The sequence below is a fragment of the Trichechus manatus genome, unplaced genomic scaffold (genome assembly GCF_000243295.1).
Source record: "Trichechus manatus latirostris isolate Lorelei unplaced genomic scaffold, TriManLat1.0 scaffold00090, whole genome shotgun sequence".
Classification (NCBI taxonomy): domain Eukaryota; kingdom Metazoa; phylum Chordata; class Mammalia; order Sirenia; family Trichechidae; genus Trichechus; species Trichechus manatus.
In genome coordinates, this window is record NW_004444026.1 from 3,466,090 (window position 1) to 3,483,779 (window position 17,690).

General features: G+C 41.3%; 1 protein-coding gene across 1 annotated transcript in view; it reads left to right on the forward strand.

Annotated features, from left to right (window-relative positions):
- Positions 1 to 17,690, forward strand: part of CHRNB3 (cholinergic receptor nicotinic beta 3 subunit) — a 40,641-nt gene that overhangs the window by 10,554 nt on the left and 12,397 nt on the right. The window contains exons 2-3 of the mRNA XM_004382143.1: positions 2,515 to 2,687; positions 4,049 to 4,093. Of these exons, the coding sequence (XP_004382200.1) occupies positions 2,515 to 2,687; positions 4,049 to 4,093 (218 nt within the window). The remainder of the gene's footprint in view (positions 1 to 2,514; positions 2,688 to 4,048; positions 4,094 to 17,690) is intronic.

Genomic DNA, 17,690 nt, shown 5'->3' on the forward strand with positions numbered 1-17,690 from the left:
TGCCTGGCTACCACCAATGACCGCCCTGACAGGGAACACAACAGAGAGTCCCTGATGGAGCAGCAGAAAGGTGGGGTGCAGAACTCAAATTCTAGGAAAAAGACCAGACTTAACGGTCTGACTGAGATTGGAGGAACCCCATAAAGCGTGGCCCCTGGACTCTCTGTCACCCCAGAACTAAAACCATTCCTGAGGCCAACTGTTCAGACAAAGATTAGACTGGACTATGGGACATAAAATGATACTCGTGAAGAGTGTACTTAGCTCAAGTAGATACATGAGACTAAATGGGCAGCCCCTGTCCGGAGGTGCGATCAGAAGGCAGAGAGGGTCAGGAGCTGGTTGAATGGACACAGGAAATCTTTCCACCTGAGCAAGTGAACACCTCTTCCCTAAGAAGCTTCAGGGAATTTCAATTCCCTCCTACCTACATTTCCTGTAAGGGTTTAGGAGCCCTTGCAGATTGATGCCCTGGCAGCTGGCCAGCTGCCCTGCTCCTCAGTGCAGCTCTGGTAACTAATAATAGTTGAAGTACCGAAGTTTGGGAGTGGTTAACTTGTTAAACAAATAAGCATGAATGTAAGGCTATCCCTCTATCACTCGTTTTCATTTTAAAGTGCTTTCTTGAGTGGAGGAGAAAGAGGTGAGGTTCAGCCAGAGCACTCAGCCCATCTTCCCCACGCCATCGTCCACCCGGAGGTGCTGTTCCTGATGCTGCTCTCATTGGCTACTCTCTTCATAAAATGCTTTTATGAAATGCCATGCACATAGAAGGAGTGTGTGGTATTTTGAAAGACTCCTTGGATTTTGACTGGGTGAATATGTGGGGATATGTCTTGCATGTGATCATTGCCCTTCATGTGTTTCTCTCAGTGGGAAAAAAAGGCTTTCCACGGTAAAGCATATGATGCAGACCAGGTTGGTACAGAATATCAGTAAGGTGCTGATCGTACAAGGAGAGAGCAATTTAAAAAAAAAAAAAAAGCTTCCTTGTTTTAAATTTGATAGTATGGTACTAAAAAGAAACAGAATAAATCTCTAGACTGCATTCCTACACCATTTCCTCAGCTTAAGGATTAAAGATTGAAATGGGAGTGTTTCTTGGGATCTCACACATTTGGTGATTGAGAAGTGCTAGAACCTGGTTGTTTACCAAGAAAGGATTTCATAAGGGGAGGCTTTAGCAGGAAGAAGGCAAGAGAACAGTGCATGGCACGTGGTAGGTGTTCAATGAATATGTGCTGAATGGGGGGTAAAAAACAAGCCAGGTGTCACTGAGTCAATTCCAACTCATGGTAACCCCATGTGTCAGAGTAGAACTGCACTCCAAAGGGTTTTCAGTGACTGATATTTTGGAAGTAGATCACCAGGCCTTTCTTCCAAGGTGCCTTTGGGTGGGTTTGAACCAACAGCCTTTTGGTTAGTAGCTGAGTACTTAACCATTTGTGACACCCAGGGACTTCTTGAATGAAAAAGGCCCTGACATATTCCATTCATTGATTCACGCATTAAATATATATACAAAGAGTAAATATATATAAATGCTATGTGCCAGGCACTGTTCCAGGTGCTGGATAAGCATTATCAAATAGAACTAACCCCACCCTTGCCATCATGAAGCTCAAGGGGAAGAAAGACAATAACAAACAAATAAGGGACATGAAGGAGACAAATAGGATGCAATGACAAAGAATAGCACACGGCAGATACCATGTCTGTAAGGAGGAAGCATTTAAGATGAGACCTGAGGTACAGGTGCGGGGGGTGGGGGGCAGCTGTAAATGACTCTTTTGGGGTCAAGATGTTGGCTCTATGGTTGGAAAATCCTATGAGAGAACAAAAATCTGGATAAAGCATAGATTCTATTTTTAGCTGTGTGCATTTGGTGGAAGGGGGGTGGGTAGGTACGGAGAAAGGGCTTAAGAGAACCCTGTATACTCAAGGCTGTCTTTACTGAATTAGGCTGTGCAGTGGGTTGAATGGTGGCCCCCCCAAAAGATATGTCCGTGTCTAACTCCCTGTGATTGTGACCTTATTTGGAAAAGGGTCTTCGCAGATATAATTAAGGATCTCAAGATGAGATCATCCTGGATTATCGGGGTGGGCCCTAAACCCAATGGCAAGTGTCCTTATAAGAGAGAAAAGAGGAGTAGAGAGAAGAAATGATGGCCACGTGGAGAAGGAGACAGAGATTGGATTTATGGAGCCACAAGTCAAGGAACGCCTGGAGCCACCAGAAGCTGGCTGAGGCAACAAAGGATTCTTCCTTTAGAGGCTCTGGAGGGAGCATGGTCCTGCCAACACTCTGACTTCAGACTTCTGGCCTCCTGAACCATGGGACAATAAATTTGTTCTTTCAAGCCCCTACGTTTGTGGTAATGTGTTATGACAGCCACAGGAAACTTCTCAGGCTGTTTAAAAATATATGAAGGCCTCCGCCATACTCAGCTCCCCGATTCCCTGCTCAGACCACAGGATGTTAAACCAAGCGTTATGCCTTTCCCATTAATTCAGGTTCCCTCTTGATTCTGACAGAAGCTTCGGGATTCAGTTCAGTGGTGGAAAATGAAGATGCCCTCCTCAGACATTTATTCCAAGGTTATCAGAAATGGGTTCGCCCTGTATTAAACTCAAATGACACCATGAAAGTATATTTTGGACTGAAAATATCTCAGCTGGTAGATGTGGTGAGTAATCCTTGGCGCTATGTTAAAGAGAGCCTGCATTCCTTAAATCTGTTTGTGGGTCTAAGATTTTATTTTGTTTTCTCTCTCTGGGTCTTTTCTAATTTTAAAAATAATTTACTGTGAGAAAATATCTGCCTCAAGAAGCCATGAAATGACTGAGGAAAGAATGAGGAGTGTCGTGGGGTAAATTTTCATTGCAACATTGTTAGCGTGGGACCTTTCCACTGGTGGGTGGATATGGTTGCTGTGACAGGCATTGCCTCCAAGGATTTGCTGGAGCATCAGGGTAGGGAGTGGGAAGAAGGGAGGGCCAAGGGTGCGGTTCCGGACAGATACAGTGTCACCTGGGCTCCTTCAGCCAGCTGCTAGAAGAGGCAGGCAGGGGTTGCCTGCAGGCAGAGATGACAGAGACCCCTAACGCCATCCCTTCTCCCAGTTCCTGCAGCTGCTCTCCCTGGGCACGCCATCACCTTCCTCAATCCCCTTCAGACTCATACTGTTTCCCTGAACTCACCCATACCTTATCATTGTTGGTTGCACTCACACTTCTGCCATGATTGGGTTCCTGGGGAAAATCAGTGAACTTTCCTCCCCAAATGCTGCAAAATCCTCCTGCTGTGGCTTCCAAAGCCCTAGACTAAAACCCAAACCAGTTGCTATTGAGTCGATTCCAACTCATGGTTGTCAGAGTAGAACTGTGCTCCATAGGGTTTTCAGTGGCTGATTTTTTTCAAAGTAGATCGCCAGGCCTTTCTTCTGACAGGCCTCTAGCTGAACTCCAACTTCCAACCTTTCAGTTAGCAGCTGAACGTGTTAACCGTTTACATCACCCAGAGACTCCAAAGTCCCAGAATAATCCTTCCATATTGCCCAAATCCCCCACCTCACCAGACATTCATACCCATGCACTCCCCACTGAGCCCTAGCTGGCTCAGTGCCCCAGGATTCCTGCTCCCACGACCCTTCACCTTTGCATGCCTCTGATTTAGCTAATATTTTATTCTTACTTTGTACCCTTAAAGTGACTTCTGGGTTATACAATTTTATATAAATATTGCCACAATGAACTATTACTTGCTTTAACTACTATTTTTCGTTTTAAACAAAATAAGCATACTATTGTAGAATCACATGCCGTGGAACTGTTCCTAAGAATCCTTTTACACTTTGAACATCTCAAAGGTAACACTAAGAAAGATCTTTCTGACCAAAAAAAATGTTCAGTTAGTTTCAACTCACATGTTTTGTTTTTATTGTTATGGTGAAAATATACATAGCCAAACCTACATCTTCTCAACAATTTCTACATGTACAATTCAGTGACATAATTTACAATATCTTTTTCACTGTCTTCTTCTTAGGATGAAAAGAATCAGCTGATGACAACAAATGTGTGGCTGAAACAGGTAAATTTCAATCGAAGGATTGTATCTGCCAGCCCAGTACTTTCATTTCTTTTTTATTATGGAAGGCTACCCTTTGACAAACAATTATTTTAAAGAGTATATCGTGTTCCTCAAGGAGCCCTGGTGGCACGATGGTTAAGCGCTCGACTGCGCTCCGAAAGGTCAGCAGTTTGAACCCACTAGTGGCTCTGCGGGAGAACAGACCCGGCGATCCGCTCCCATAAGGCTACTGCCTAGGAAACCCTACGGGGCAGTTGTACTCTGTCCTATAGGGTCGCCATGGGTCGGATTTGACTTGATGGCACCCAACAACAACAACATCGTGTTCCTCAGAAAGAAACCTGGAAATTGTTGGGGAGGGTCAGTTATTTTTCATTTTCTTTGGTGAGAGTTGGAAAGCAGATCCTGGAAACTCCTAAGTATACAGGTTGTGTGTTGTTGCTCCTGGAAGTAGAACTGTGCCTGGCGGGTTGGGTGGGTGGGGATGGAGTAGGAGAGTGACTCTGACAGTGAGATCTGGGTAGGGGTCTCGGGACTTCTTGGAAAAGAAGGGAAAGGGCTCTAAGATGCAACTTTCCCCATTTGGGGTCCGGCAACTGGATGAGAAAATCGGCGATGTTAAATTCTCCCTAGTCTCCACTGTCCCCCCATGGGCTGAATCTACCTCTATTGCTTCTCACTGCTCCCTAGAAAGAACTGAGCTCAGAATGAGGGTAACCAAGACTTCCCACGATCAATTTCAGAGCAAAGTGAGGCCCAAAACAAAGTAAGGAACCAAAGTTTTTCTGGCATAACTAGAAATCCATTTGAAATGGTTTTCGCCCTCTGCTGGCATTACTGCTTTTAGCTTGGCTATGGCGTGTTTCCTAAAACCTATGAGAGGAGTTTGTCTGCAGAAAGATTTTTCCTAGAATTTTCAGTAAATAATCACCTTTCAAAACTCAATTTGGCATGTTATGTGAAAGAAGAAAATATTGACACTTCCCAGATGGTAGATGAGAAGTTTGGGTTTGATCTCTTGTGTGTGTTCGTTGTTGTTATTGTTGTTAGCGATTACTTGTTTCTTAATGAATGTCCAGATAGGGCCTAATCTGCCTGGGGTTTAGAATATTCTGGGTGGGATTATCTTGAATATCTCATTAACATATATACATAATATGTTTCATTTTTCTCGTATTGGAATGAGTCGTCTATTCAGGTTTTGTAGGCCTTGTTCAGTTCTTTTTGCTAGATGGTTTATAAGGAAAAAGGATAAAAGAAACTGAAATGAAATTCCCTAGGCCCCATTTAGTGTCATCCATTGTTTTCCCACCCAAAAACTTTGGTCAGAGTTAGAGTTATAATTTTTATCACTTTCTATTCTACTAGCTCTTTAACTGGTAGGTACGGTAACATGTGAAATGGACCTGCATAGTATTTTACTTGCAAATAAAAATTTCCAGGAGAAAACAAACAATAAGCGGGAACTATAAATATACAAATATGATTTAAATAAACATATCTTTTGCTATTCACATAGCTTATCCTTCAGTGACTTATCCCTTATTTGAAATGTACAGGCTGTGGAAGTCAGAAGTTATTTGAGTTAATAAAAATCAATAAGTCCTGTATTTGAGCTTACAGGGGAGAGAAGACCTCAAAATTTTCTCTCAAAGTATAAATAGGCTGAAGAGATTAACAAAAATAAAAAAAAACAAAAACCCATCCCTCCTTCACACACACACACACACACACACACACACACACACACACATCTTTCCCCAACTGCTCCTTGAGATTAAGCTTTTATTAATAAATCTCTCACATAAAACAGTGGTGGTTGGCCTTTAATGTTGAGACAGCAGGTGTATCTCATTTTCCTTGCGATTTTGAAAGCAACGAGTGATTTCAGGCAAAGAGAACGAGGTTAGACATGAAGGGGTAAAACTATGGACTGCTTGGGTCTTAGCTAAAGCTGTGAGAATGACTTCCATCCAAGTTGTACCACCAGAATCATCATGGCCTGCTGAATGCCACTAGCTCAGGATGAAATTAAATCCTAAAAATCTCCAAGACCCAACACAGAGCATGAGAAATCTGTAGGAGTGCAGCAAGTTGACACCTGGAAAAGTCAGTCTGCCAACTTAGGTTCCCATTTAATAGAAAAGAGACAGCAATGGTCTTTAATTTCATCCAAGCTGCCAAGGGTTGTCATAGTTCTAATCTCACTGCAGCCTCTCAACCACCCTGAGTTAAGAATGAGGTATCATTACCTCCATTTTACAGAAGTGGAAGAGTCTAGAAACTCATCCAGCTGAAGTCTGGGTCTCCTCACTCCCAGTTAAGGCCTTTTCTGTCATATCCAGCTGCCTCTGTACTAAACACCAACACCTGTTTCTAAATCATAAGAGGAGCCAGAGAAAGAGAAACAAAGCAGCACAGCCATGGAACCATGGAATATTGCCAAAGCGATGTTCGCTTACACAGATCGGGTGTGGAGTGGGAAACGGCACAATGGGTATTAGTGAACATTGTTGTTACGGCACAAACAGTGTAGGAGCAAAAAAGAAAGATGAATTCTGTGGCATGGCTGGCCATCTGAGAAGGCTGCCTGGAAGAGGAAGCATTTGGGCTGGCCATGATGTTACCTTTATTGTGTGTGGGGTAAATACATATGTAACAAAACATTTGCCATTTCAACATTCTTCACATATAAAATTCAGTAACATTGTGTTCACATGTTGTTACTTTTATACTTTTTTTTTAGCTTTTTAAGTCTAAAAGGATAAAAGAAAAAGAAATGAGGGAAGAACAAGATAAAATTGATGTTAAAAAAAAAAGAGCACAGTGGTTTTACACTAATTTTAGTTTCAGAGACGCTAATAATAATTCCTAGGATTTATTGAGCACTTACTAAGTGCTGGGCACTATGCTAGGTGGATTATCTCATTTAATCCTCACCAAAACCAACCCGTTGCCATCGAGTAGATTTCGACTCATAGCGACTCTACAGGACAGAGTAGAACTGCCCGTAGGGTTCCCAGTGGCTAGTGCATTCGAACTGCTGACCTTTTGGTTAGCACCTGAGCTCTTAACCACTGAGCCACCAGGGCTCCCTTAATTCTCACAGCCACCCTAAAATGTAGGTTCTATTATTATTCCCACTTTGCAGATGAGGAAGCTGATGATTTGAGAATTCAAGTGACTTGTCCAAGGTTACACACTGTTACGTGAAGTCTGGATTGTATAAACGTATCATTTCCTTTGCGGGGAGCTGACAGAGGGTGTTCAATCCTCCTTTCAGAGCTGTCGTCCTTGTAGAGTCTAGTTCCAATCCTGGTCTTCATCCTGCAACCTCTGGGATATCCCAGTCTATAAGTATGGAGGAATCAGATAAGGCTTCATGGAGCTGGTCTAGAAAGATACTTCTGACAGAATGAAGTTAGGATTCATGCCATCTTCCATTCATTCCAGAGTTTACTGAGAGTTTACTAACTGCCAGATACTTTGCTTTGGTAGTTCCTGGATATGCAGAGAAAAGTAAGACACAGCTCCTGCCTTCAGGGGCTAGGACATAGTATTCGTCATATGAAAAATAATTACTATAATATGATAAACACCTAAAAATAGTATATATAAGGTACAGTGGAGATACAAAAATGACAATGAGAGAAGGAGAAATTCAAAGAAAACTTCAAAAGGGAGGAGATATTTAAGTTAGGTCTTACAGAATAAACAGAAGTTCTCCAAGCCAAAAAGGTAGAGAAGCTGCAAACCAACTGTATGGTATTCCCAATAACATGACTTCCCCAAAGCTCTCACACCCAGCAAACCTATTGGAAACTCTTTCCTATCTACCCCTGGACAGACACGTCAGCCAACGGAAAGATTAAAATGCTCAGTTCCTCCTCTTTTCTCATTTTCGTCCCGGACACGAAAAAATGCTTCCTAATTCATATCCACATAAAGAATAGAATTCTAAATACTTGGAACAAAAGCGTGTTCCGTGGTGGCATACACAACGGAGATGCTTTGCTCTTTTTAACCCAATTCTCCTGTCTTATCCTCTATTCCTATAGTTCTCCTCTGGTGTATTTAGACATTCCTGTTCTATCCTTTCAACCAAAGACTAGCTTTATCAAGCACAAACCTAGAGACATCCAAAGAGTCTTCTGCATGGACCTATTTTTATTTTATTGATTTTATTTTGCAAACTCTTTTGTCTTGCTCCTTCATACTTCCAGAGAGTAATCCAAACCTGATATACCATAAATATATTAACACTGACTTGCTGAGACGACATGAGAAAGTATTTAATGCCTCAGCCCCTCCGATTCTGCATAGTCATAGCCAAGGTTAGGAAAACTGCATCTCAGCCACCTTAATGGAAATGGAAAATGAAACCAATCTTTCTTCAATGACACAAAGGTTGAACTCTTAGCCTGGACTTTATCGTATGAAAAATCACTATGACAACTGATGCCAGATTCACCCATTCAACAAGCATTTACTGAGGACATACTGTGTGCCGGGAACTGTGCAAGATACTGGGCTAGGCACTGTTAGGTACAAACACCAATAAGACAGTAAGAATACTAAGTGCCCCAGGTGTCACTTTTGCTGAGATGTAGTTTGCTCTCCTATTCCCGTGACGATCCCAAGGAAAATAAAGCTGCCCGAATGCCTGCCAAGGCCAACATCTTAAACTAGTGCTGTTTCTCCAACAGTTGGTTTCCATTTTAGATCAAAAAAGATTCAGCAAACACAATGAAGGCTTCATTGGACAGACCCCTGGAGCTGGTCTTCGAGGAGAAGTAAGGAACAAACCTGCCGTGGAAGAGACAGACTAGCCTTAAAGGTCAGGGCAATCTCCCTAAAAATTGAATTATCATCCATAACCTGGAAATACCCTTATAAATCCATGAATGTTGAACCTTTGTATGACATCTTATTTCCCTTCCTTCTCTGCAGCCTCTCTGACCTTAGCAAAGTAGGCCAGTTTGGACTCCTTATTCAAGTTGACCCTGAGTAAGAATCGAGCAGAGTGAGTAGGAGTCACAACTCGGGCAAGTCATTTAACCTCTCTGACCCTCAATCTCTTCATCTAGAAAACAGAGGCAATGCCTAGCTCACAGTGTTGTTGGGAGGTTAGATGAGATAATGTGTGTGAATGTGACTAGCACAGTATCTGGCATGTAGTAGCGGCTCAATAAATGTCACTTCCTTCTGCCACCTTTGTAGGCTTTCTCATACTTACCGACAAATCACATTTCTTGGCCTCAACAACTCATGGATTTATTGAGAATGTGAGACATATAGTATGTCATGTTGTTGTCTTTAAGATTAAAGTGAATCAACATTAATTTTGTTTTAAGAATTTTATATCTGAACTTAAGATAACTGGAGGCCGCAGGGATGTCCCAGAGGATGCAAATTAAGACAACAGCAAGGAATGTTTGTCCCTTACTATCTTTTGGTCAGGAGCTCTGGTGATGCAGTGGTTAAAGCATTCAGCTGTTAACCAAAAGTTCCGTGGTTCAAACCCACCAGCCGCTCCGAGGGAGAAAGATGTGGCAGTCTGCTTCCGTAAAGATTTACAGCCTTGGAAACCCTATGGGGCAGCTCTGCTTTGTCCTATAGGGTCTCCAGGAGTCGGAATCAACTCGATGGCAGTGGGTTTGGGTTTTTGGTTTGGATCTTTTGGTCTTAATATTAAACTAAGAATAATCAGAAGCATTTATTTAGAGTAAGAAGTTATATAATTTATACATAAATTATATGATTTATAATGAAATTTGGTTTCCAGTTGTGGGAATAACTAGACATTTATGAGTAATATTTCAGGTAGTGTATTTAAGAAAAGACAACTTAAAGAGAATTCGTATAGTATGGATTTGGAATTGCACTTTTCAGAATTAAGAAACCTAGAATGGGAGTATTTTCCTGTTTCTTCTTATTCACAGATTAACTTTGACATTTGGCTCTGACATATCCTGTGCCCTTCCGGCTCCTCTAATAACAACTCTCAAGGAGAGAGCTGTGCCATGTGGAGCCGATGTTTGTAAAGGGCTTTGAAAGGCTTGGCTAGAACATGCTACCCAAACACAGGATATTAGTTCTAATCTCTTCCTTTAAGAAGGGAAGGGTGAGGAGGCTAGCCTCCAGATGCCTCCAGGGGGTTCAGAGAGAACAGAAAAGTGATCAGAAAACATCACAGGTCCTCAGCTGGGATTTGGGCTCTGCATCCCATCCAGACACTGCTGATTGTGAGCTCTGAGACTGTGAACACCATGTAGTAGGCTCAGCCAGCATGGTGGTACACACACATCCTGCCAAGAAATTCAGTGAGGTGCTCTGGATTGGCCTGTCAGGGAAAACAGACGTGATTGCCCAGGTCTGGTTACAGGACACCAAGGTGCTGCGAAAAATGTCTCTCACACACCACAAAGGAACCCGAAAGCTGAAGCACAGTGACTTGTCTAAGTGGTACAACTAGTACAGGAAATCCAGGTGTGGAACTCAGGTCTTCTGACTCTAGTTCAATGCTCTTTCTCTTTTGGGTACATCAAAGTAAGCAGCAGTGACCGGAAGTCCCACTGGGCCTTTTTTCTTTACTGGCCAAAATATAACCTGAATCCACTATAAAAAACAAATAAACAACAACAACAAAAAACAGTTGTTGAGTCTATTTGGCCTCATCAAGACCCCTTGTGTCAAAGGAGAACTGTGCTCCATAAGGTTTTCAGTGGCTGATTTTTCACAAGTGGATCTCCAGGTCTTACTTCTAAGGTGCCTCTGGGTGGACTTGAACCTCCAACCTTTAGTTAGCAGCCAAGTGTGTTAACTGTTTGCACCACCCAGGGACTCCTGAATCCACCATAAATCTCTTTCTAGCCTCCTCAAGGATTCAAACGTGGCCCTCATTCACCCATTCTTCCATTTGTTTCTGCCCCAAAGCCTTCCTGTCTGTTGTTCCATCTATGGCAAACATTCTTCCCTACTCCACACTACCATCCACCACTCTGACTCCTTTCCAATACATCTCAGCTGAAATGTTATTTCCTCAGGGATACCTTCTTGGTCGCTCCACTGTACTGTACCATTTTACCCAAATCGTTTCTCCTTCATACTAAGAATCACAGGGTGTGGTTGTTATTTATCTGTTAGTTCACTTGTGTGTTGTCTGTGTCAGCCCCCCAGGCTAGGAGTACATAGCCACAGGGGCTTTGTTTTGATCACCTTTCTCTGTTCAGTTCTTAGTGCAAGCCTTGCATATTTGTTGAATGAATTAATTCCCCCATAACTATGAGCCCATAAACCACTACTCTGTGTTATCTCTGGCCACAGCTGTTAATCCTGCCATTGGAGGTCAGGTAAGCAAGACAAACGGTTTTGAGTTAAAAATCCCTCCCCCTTGGGGCTTGCCCCAGTTCCTTTAGGATCATTGGCAAAACTGGTATTGTTTGCTGGGATTTGCAAGAAGGCAGGAGCCCTAAATTTTAGTTGTCCTCCTTTCTCCTTAGCAGGGTAGGGCTTGGCTTAGGTCAACACTGGCTCTGCCTCTAACCAAACCAAAAAACCAAACCCGTTGCAGTCGAGTCGATTCCACTGCCTCTAGAAGGAAGAAAACTGGGTCCAAGAAGCAGACATTGTAGCGCGCAACATTCTTTATGTTCCAAATGGAGAATTCTGACGTTGAACTCATTAGCTGTGCTGGGTAACATTATTTTTTGAAGTTAGGCCTGGAGGGGAAAAGCATAGCTCTGGAGCCAAGTCTGTGTTGTCTCCAAGGCTCGCCAGCTGTGTGCCTGCAGCAGGCTGCCTGGTAGAGATCTTCTTGAATTCTCCTCAGGGTTAGCTAGGAACTTTTTAGTTGCAAGTGACATAAAATCCAACCCAAACTGACATAAGCAAAAAGAGAACATATTGGCTTTCACAGTCTAAAAAGTCCAGGGATAGGGCTCACTTCACATCCAGTTCAACCCAGGAGCTCAAGCAATAGTCCCAGGACCCGGTGATCTCACGGAGTGCCTCTGGGCTCCTCGTCCTCTGGGTTGGCTCCATTCTCACCCAGGCCCTCCTCTGGCGACAGCAGGGTGGATACATCAGCCCAGTCCTCAAAATGCTTCCCATGTTGAAGTCCAGCAGGAAAAGAAAATGACTTGGTTCATTTCCACAGTCCATGAAGTCTCACGGTTTCTCATCAGCTCTGATTTGGTTTCATGCCCACCCCCGAAAACGACGGTGGGCAGGTCTGAGATGCAGGCCCACTCCCAAAGCTGGTGGATTAACTGTGGAGAAAGATGGTCCCTCAGAAGGAAACTGAGGTACTCATAATAGGAGAAGGGCAGATAAACTTGAGGCAGCAGACACAGCACATGTCCATTTTACTGACCCAATTATCTCGACATGCCGCTTCCTTCACAAAGCCTTGCCAAAGTGGAGATCACCTGAGGCATCTGTTATCACAGTTCATCGTCATCCTATAACTTTTCTCCCATTGTTCGTCACCGAACACAGACACGGTGAAGCATGCTTATTTGTACAATTTCCCCACTTTTTAACAAATATTTTACATGAAGGCGAAACAGTTTTTTGTTTTTGTTTTTTTTAATAGAGGGGAGATGGAATAAGTGACTGTTTTAGCCTGCGTACAGTCGATAAGCTTTATAGTTGTCAGCACCAGAAATAATTATGAGAACAGAGCTACAGAAAGATTGGTCAAAGCAATCAAAGTTGTGAGGAATTTTAGCTCAAGTGTTTCCACTATAATGTAGTGTGGAGAGAGGGCAAAGAACACAGAATCCGGTTTCAGATGGACCTCAGCTTGAATGACATCAAGGCCACCAGGCTGCACACTTTCAGGGTGTGCCCTTCACATCACAGTCAACGTGAACGGCACCTCCTGGAGTTGTGACTGCACAGACTACCCAGCCATGTTCAGTAGCGCTGGATCTTATTTTCCTCACTGATTAGCTGTGTGATCTTGGGCAAGGTACTAAATCTCTCTGAGCCACAGTTTCGTCACGCTAATATAGTACTAATAAGAGGTAGCTTGCAAGTTATTTTATTTTTTGGAGCCCTGGTGGTGCAGTGGTTAAGAGCTAAAGCTGTTAACCAGAAGGTCAGCAGTTCGAATCCACCAGCCACTCTTTGGAAACCCTATGGGGCAGCTCTAGTCTGTCCTATAGGGTCACTATGAGTCAGGATCAACTTGAGGCAATGGGTTTCACGTTTTTTTTTTTTGCAAGTTATTTAGGCGCTCTGATGGCACAGTGGTTAGGCACCTGGCTGGTAACCAGAAGGTCAGCAGTTTGAACCCACCAGTCATTCCGTGGGAGAAAAATGAAGCAGTCTGCTTCCGTAAAGATTACAGCTTTGGAAACCCTGTTAGGCAATTCTACCCTGTTCTATAGGGTCACCGTGGTTGGAATCAACTCAGTGACAATGGGGTTTTTGCAGGTTATTGAGAAAATTAGCATTAATAAATATGAAGCACTTAGTCCAGTGCCTGGCACATCATTGACACTCAATAAAGGTAAATTTTATTATCATTATCAAGATCACCACTATAGTAACAAAAATAGTAAAGTTTGTTTTTAAGTATTCCGTGGTTTTATTTGAATAATCATATAAATAGTCCCCAAAACTAAAGTAAAAAGCATTTCACACTGCAAAGAGGGAAATATGAGTTGTTTTTCTTTCTTATAATTAGCCCAGAAGTGTATCAGATATTTGGTGAACTATTAGAATACATTTTCAATCACACAAACAAGATTTTTAAAAAATACTTCAGTAACCAAAGCAAAAGGTACGTACTATCTATTTCCTTGCCTTCATCCTTTTTCAGGAAATCTCAATTGTCTTTTGACTTGAATTCAAACAACATTATCAGGAAAAGCAGCAGAGCAACATCCCTCCTTGCCAGTAAATCCTAATTCTCCATAAAGCAGAGTTCTACCTATTTTTAATTCCTCAAAAAGAAAAGTTTTAGGTAAAACTCTAATGCATTACAACCATGTGGGGCTGACCTCAAGAATGCAAGCCTGGTTCAACCTTTGAAAATCAATGTGATTCATGATATCAAAAGACTAAAAATGAAAAACCATATGATCATCTCAGTAGACACTGAAAAAGCATTTGACAAAATTCAGCATCCATTCATGATTAAATAAGTAAATAAAACTCAACAAACCGTGAATCACTGACACTTGACACTTACGTTGACGATGACACTTCGAAAAACCAACAGCTAACGTAATACTCAACGGTGAACAACTAAACGCTTTCTGCCAAAGATCAGGCACAAGGCAAAGCTGTTCACTCCAACGGCTCCTGTTTAGCTTTATAATGGACGTCCTCACCACTGAATTAAGACAAGGAAAACCAATAAAAATGACACAAATTAGAAAGCAAGAAATAAAACTTTTTATTCACAGAAGACATAATTGTCTCTAGAATTTTTACAAAAAAGCTCTTACAACTACATGAGCTAGGCACAGTCACAGGTTAAGAAGTCAACATGCAAAAGTCAATTTTATATTTATATATTAACAGTGAACAATTGGAAATTTAAAAATAAAAATGTGACTACCATTTACAATAGCACAAAAAAAAAACATGAAATACTTAGATATAAATCTGTCTAAACAAATGCAGAATCCATAAGCTCAAAACTACAAAACATTGACTAAAAAAATGAAAGCAGTCTTAAATAAATGGAGAGATATATGATATTACTGTGTTGGAAGACTCAGTATTAAAATGTCAATTCTCCCCAAACTCATATATAAACTCAAATCAATCACAATCAAAATCTCAGCACGATTTTTTGGTAGAGATCAACAAGCTGATTTAAAAAATGTATATGAAAAGGCAAAGGAAATAGAAGAGTCAAAACACCTTTGAAAAAGAACAAAGTTGAAGGACTCACATTATCTGATTTCAAAACTTACTAAGAAGCTATGGTAATCAAGACAAAGTAGCATTGGTGAAAAGAGAGACACACAGATTAATGGCACAGAATAGAGAGCCCAGAAATAGACCTACACACCTATGGTCAATTAATTTTTTACAAATGTGCAAAGGCAATTCAATGGAGAAAGTTCAGTCTTTTCAGCAAAGAGTGCTGGAATTACTAGACATCCAGATGTAAAAAAAAAAAAAAAAAATTGAACCTCACCCCATACTTTGCATCTTAATAAACAACTCACTTAAAATGGATCAGAGACCTAAATGTAAAACCTAAAACTATGAAATTTCTAGAAGAAAACATTGGAGAAAATCTTTGTGACTTTGGGTCAAGCAAAGATTTCTTAGATATGACACCAATAGCACAATCCATAAAAGATAGTATTGATAAACTGGACTTCAACAAAACTAAAAGCTTCTGCCTTGTGAAAGACACTGTTAAGAAAACAAAATGACATAGCACAGACTAGGAGAAAATATTTTCAAATAAATTATTTAACAAAGGATGTGTATCAGAAATACATAACCCATTGCCGTGGAGTCGATTCCAACTCATAGCAACCCTATAGGACAGAGTAGAACCCCACAGGGGTAGCAAAACTCTAAAAACTCAGTAATAAGAAAACAAACCACCCAAATAAAAAATATGTAAAAGATTTAACAGACACTTCATCAAATAAGACGTATGGATGGCAAATATGTGCAGGAAAAGATGCCCGGCATTATTAGTGATTAGGGAAATGCATATGAAAACCACAATGAGACACCACTTCACATCTATTATAATAGTTAAAATAAAAATGTGACAATACCAAGTGCTGGAGAAGACACAAAGCAACTGGAACTCTCATCCTTTGTTATTGGGAATGCAAAATGATACAACCACTTTGAGAAAAACAATTTGCCAGTTTCTTATGAAGTTAAACATACACTTACATATGTGCCATCCCACTCCAACGTATTCACACAAGAGAAATAAGAATTGGTATTCACCCAAAAGCCGGTACAAGATGTTTATAGTATCTTTATGCATACTCCTCAAAAACTGGAAACAACTCCAATGTCCTGACTGATGAATGGATAATGTAAATTGTGGTACATACATACATGGAATACTACTCAGTAATACAAATGAACAAACTACTGATGCACACAAAAACACAGAAAAACCCAAAATGCATTATGCTAAGTAAAAGAAGTCAGAATCAAAAGGCTGCATATTGTCCATTTATGGGACATTCTGGAACAGACAAAATTGTAGGAAGAGAAAACAGATCAGTGGTTGCCAGGGGCTGGGAATGTGAGGGACTGACTACAAAGAGAGAGCACAGGGGAATTTTTGGGGGTAATGAAGCTATCCTATAGCTTGATGATGGTAGTGGTTATACAACTGTTCACATATAAAACTGTACACAAGAGTGGATTTTATTCTAAGTAAAATGTGAAAAATGAATACAGTGGAAGGGAAACAGAAATAAAAAATGCTACTATGAGTTCCTGACCCAAGCCATGCTATTTTCAATCTCCTCATATGCATTCAAAAGCTGGATAATGAATAAGGAAGACTGAAGAAGAATTGATGCCTTTGAATTATGGTGTTGGCAAAGAGTATTGAATATGCTATGGATTGCCAGAAGAACGAACAAATCTGTTTTGGAGGAAGTACAGCCAGAACGCTCCTAGAAGCAAGGATGGTGAGACTTCGTCTCACGTACTTGGGACATGTTATCAGGAGGGACCTTTCCCTGTAGAAGGACATCATTTTTGGTAAAGTAGAGGGTCAGCGAAAGAGAGGAAGACCCTCAAGGAGACGGATTGACACAGTGGCTGAAACAATGGGCTCAAGCATAACAAGGATTGTGAGTATGGCACAGGACCAGACAGTGTTTCGTTTTGTTGCACCTAGGATCCTATGAGTCGGCACCGACTCGGCAGCACCAATAACACAACTGTGAGTTCCCCGCAACATTTGTGAAATTCAGCCCTGCTGATGAGAGCAAGAGTCTCCTTAGCAGGAGACAAATTATTCATGGAGGAGAGTTCGATTTGATCCTCAAAATGTACAGAGGAGGAGAAAAAAGAGAGAAGCCTGTGAAAGCCAAATAAACATGGTAAATATTGGTTTGGGTTCTTAAACTGTCCGTCTTCATATGCCTGATTATCCACACATAGTCATGCAATTTTTTATGCTTTAGATTCTATCTTTTTATGGGCCCGTACCTTTTTTTTTTTTTAATTGTACTTCAGGTGAAGGCTTACAGAACAAATAGTTTCTCATGAAACAGTAGTACACATATTGTTTTATGACACTGGTTAACAACCCCACAGCATGTCCACCCTCTAACTTCTCAACCTTTTTTTTTTTTTTTGGTGAAAATACACATAGCCAAAGATACACTGTTTCAAAAATTTCTACATGCACAGTTTAGTGACATTGACTACACTCTTCCAATTGTGCTGCTATTTCTCACTTAAGATGAAGGCTTACAGAACAAAATAGTTTCTCATTTAACAGTTACTACATGTTGCCCTATGACAATGGTTAACAATCTCACAACACATCAACAATACCCTTACTCAACCTTGGGTTCCCTATCACCAGCTTCCTTGTCCCCTTCTGCCTTCTGGCCCTTGTCACTGGTCTACT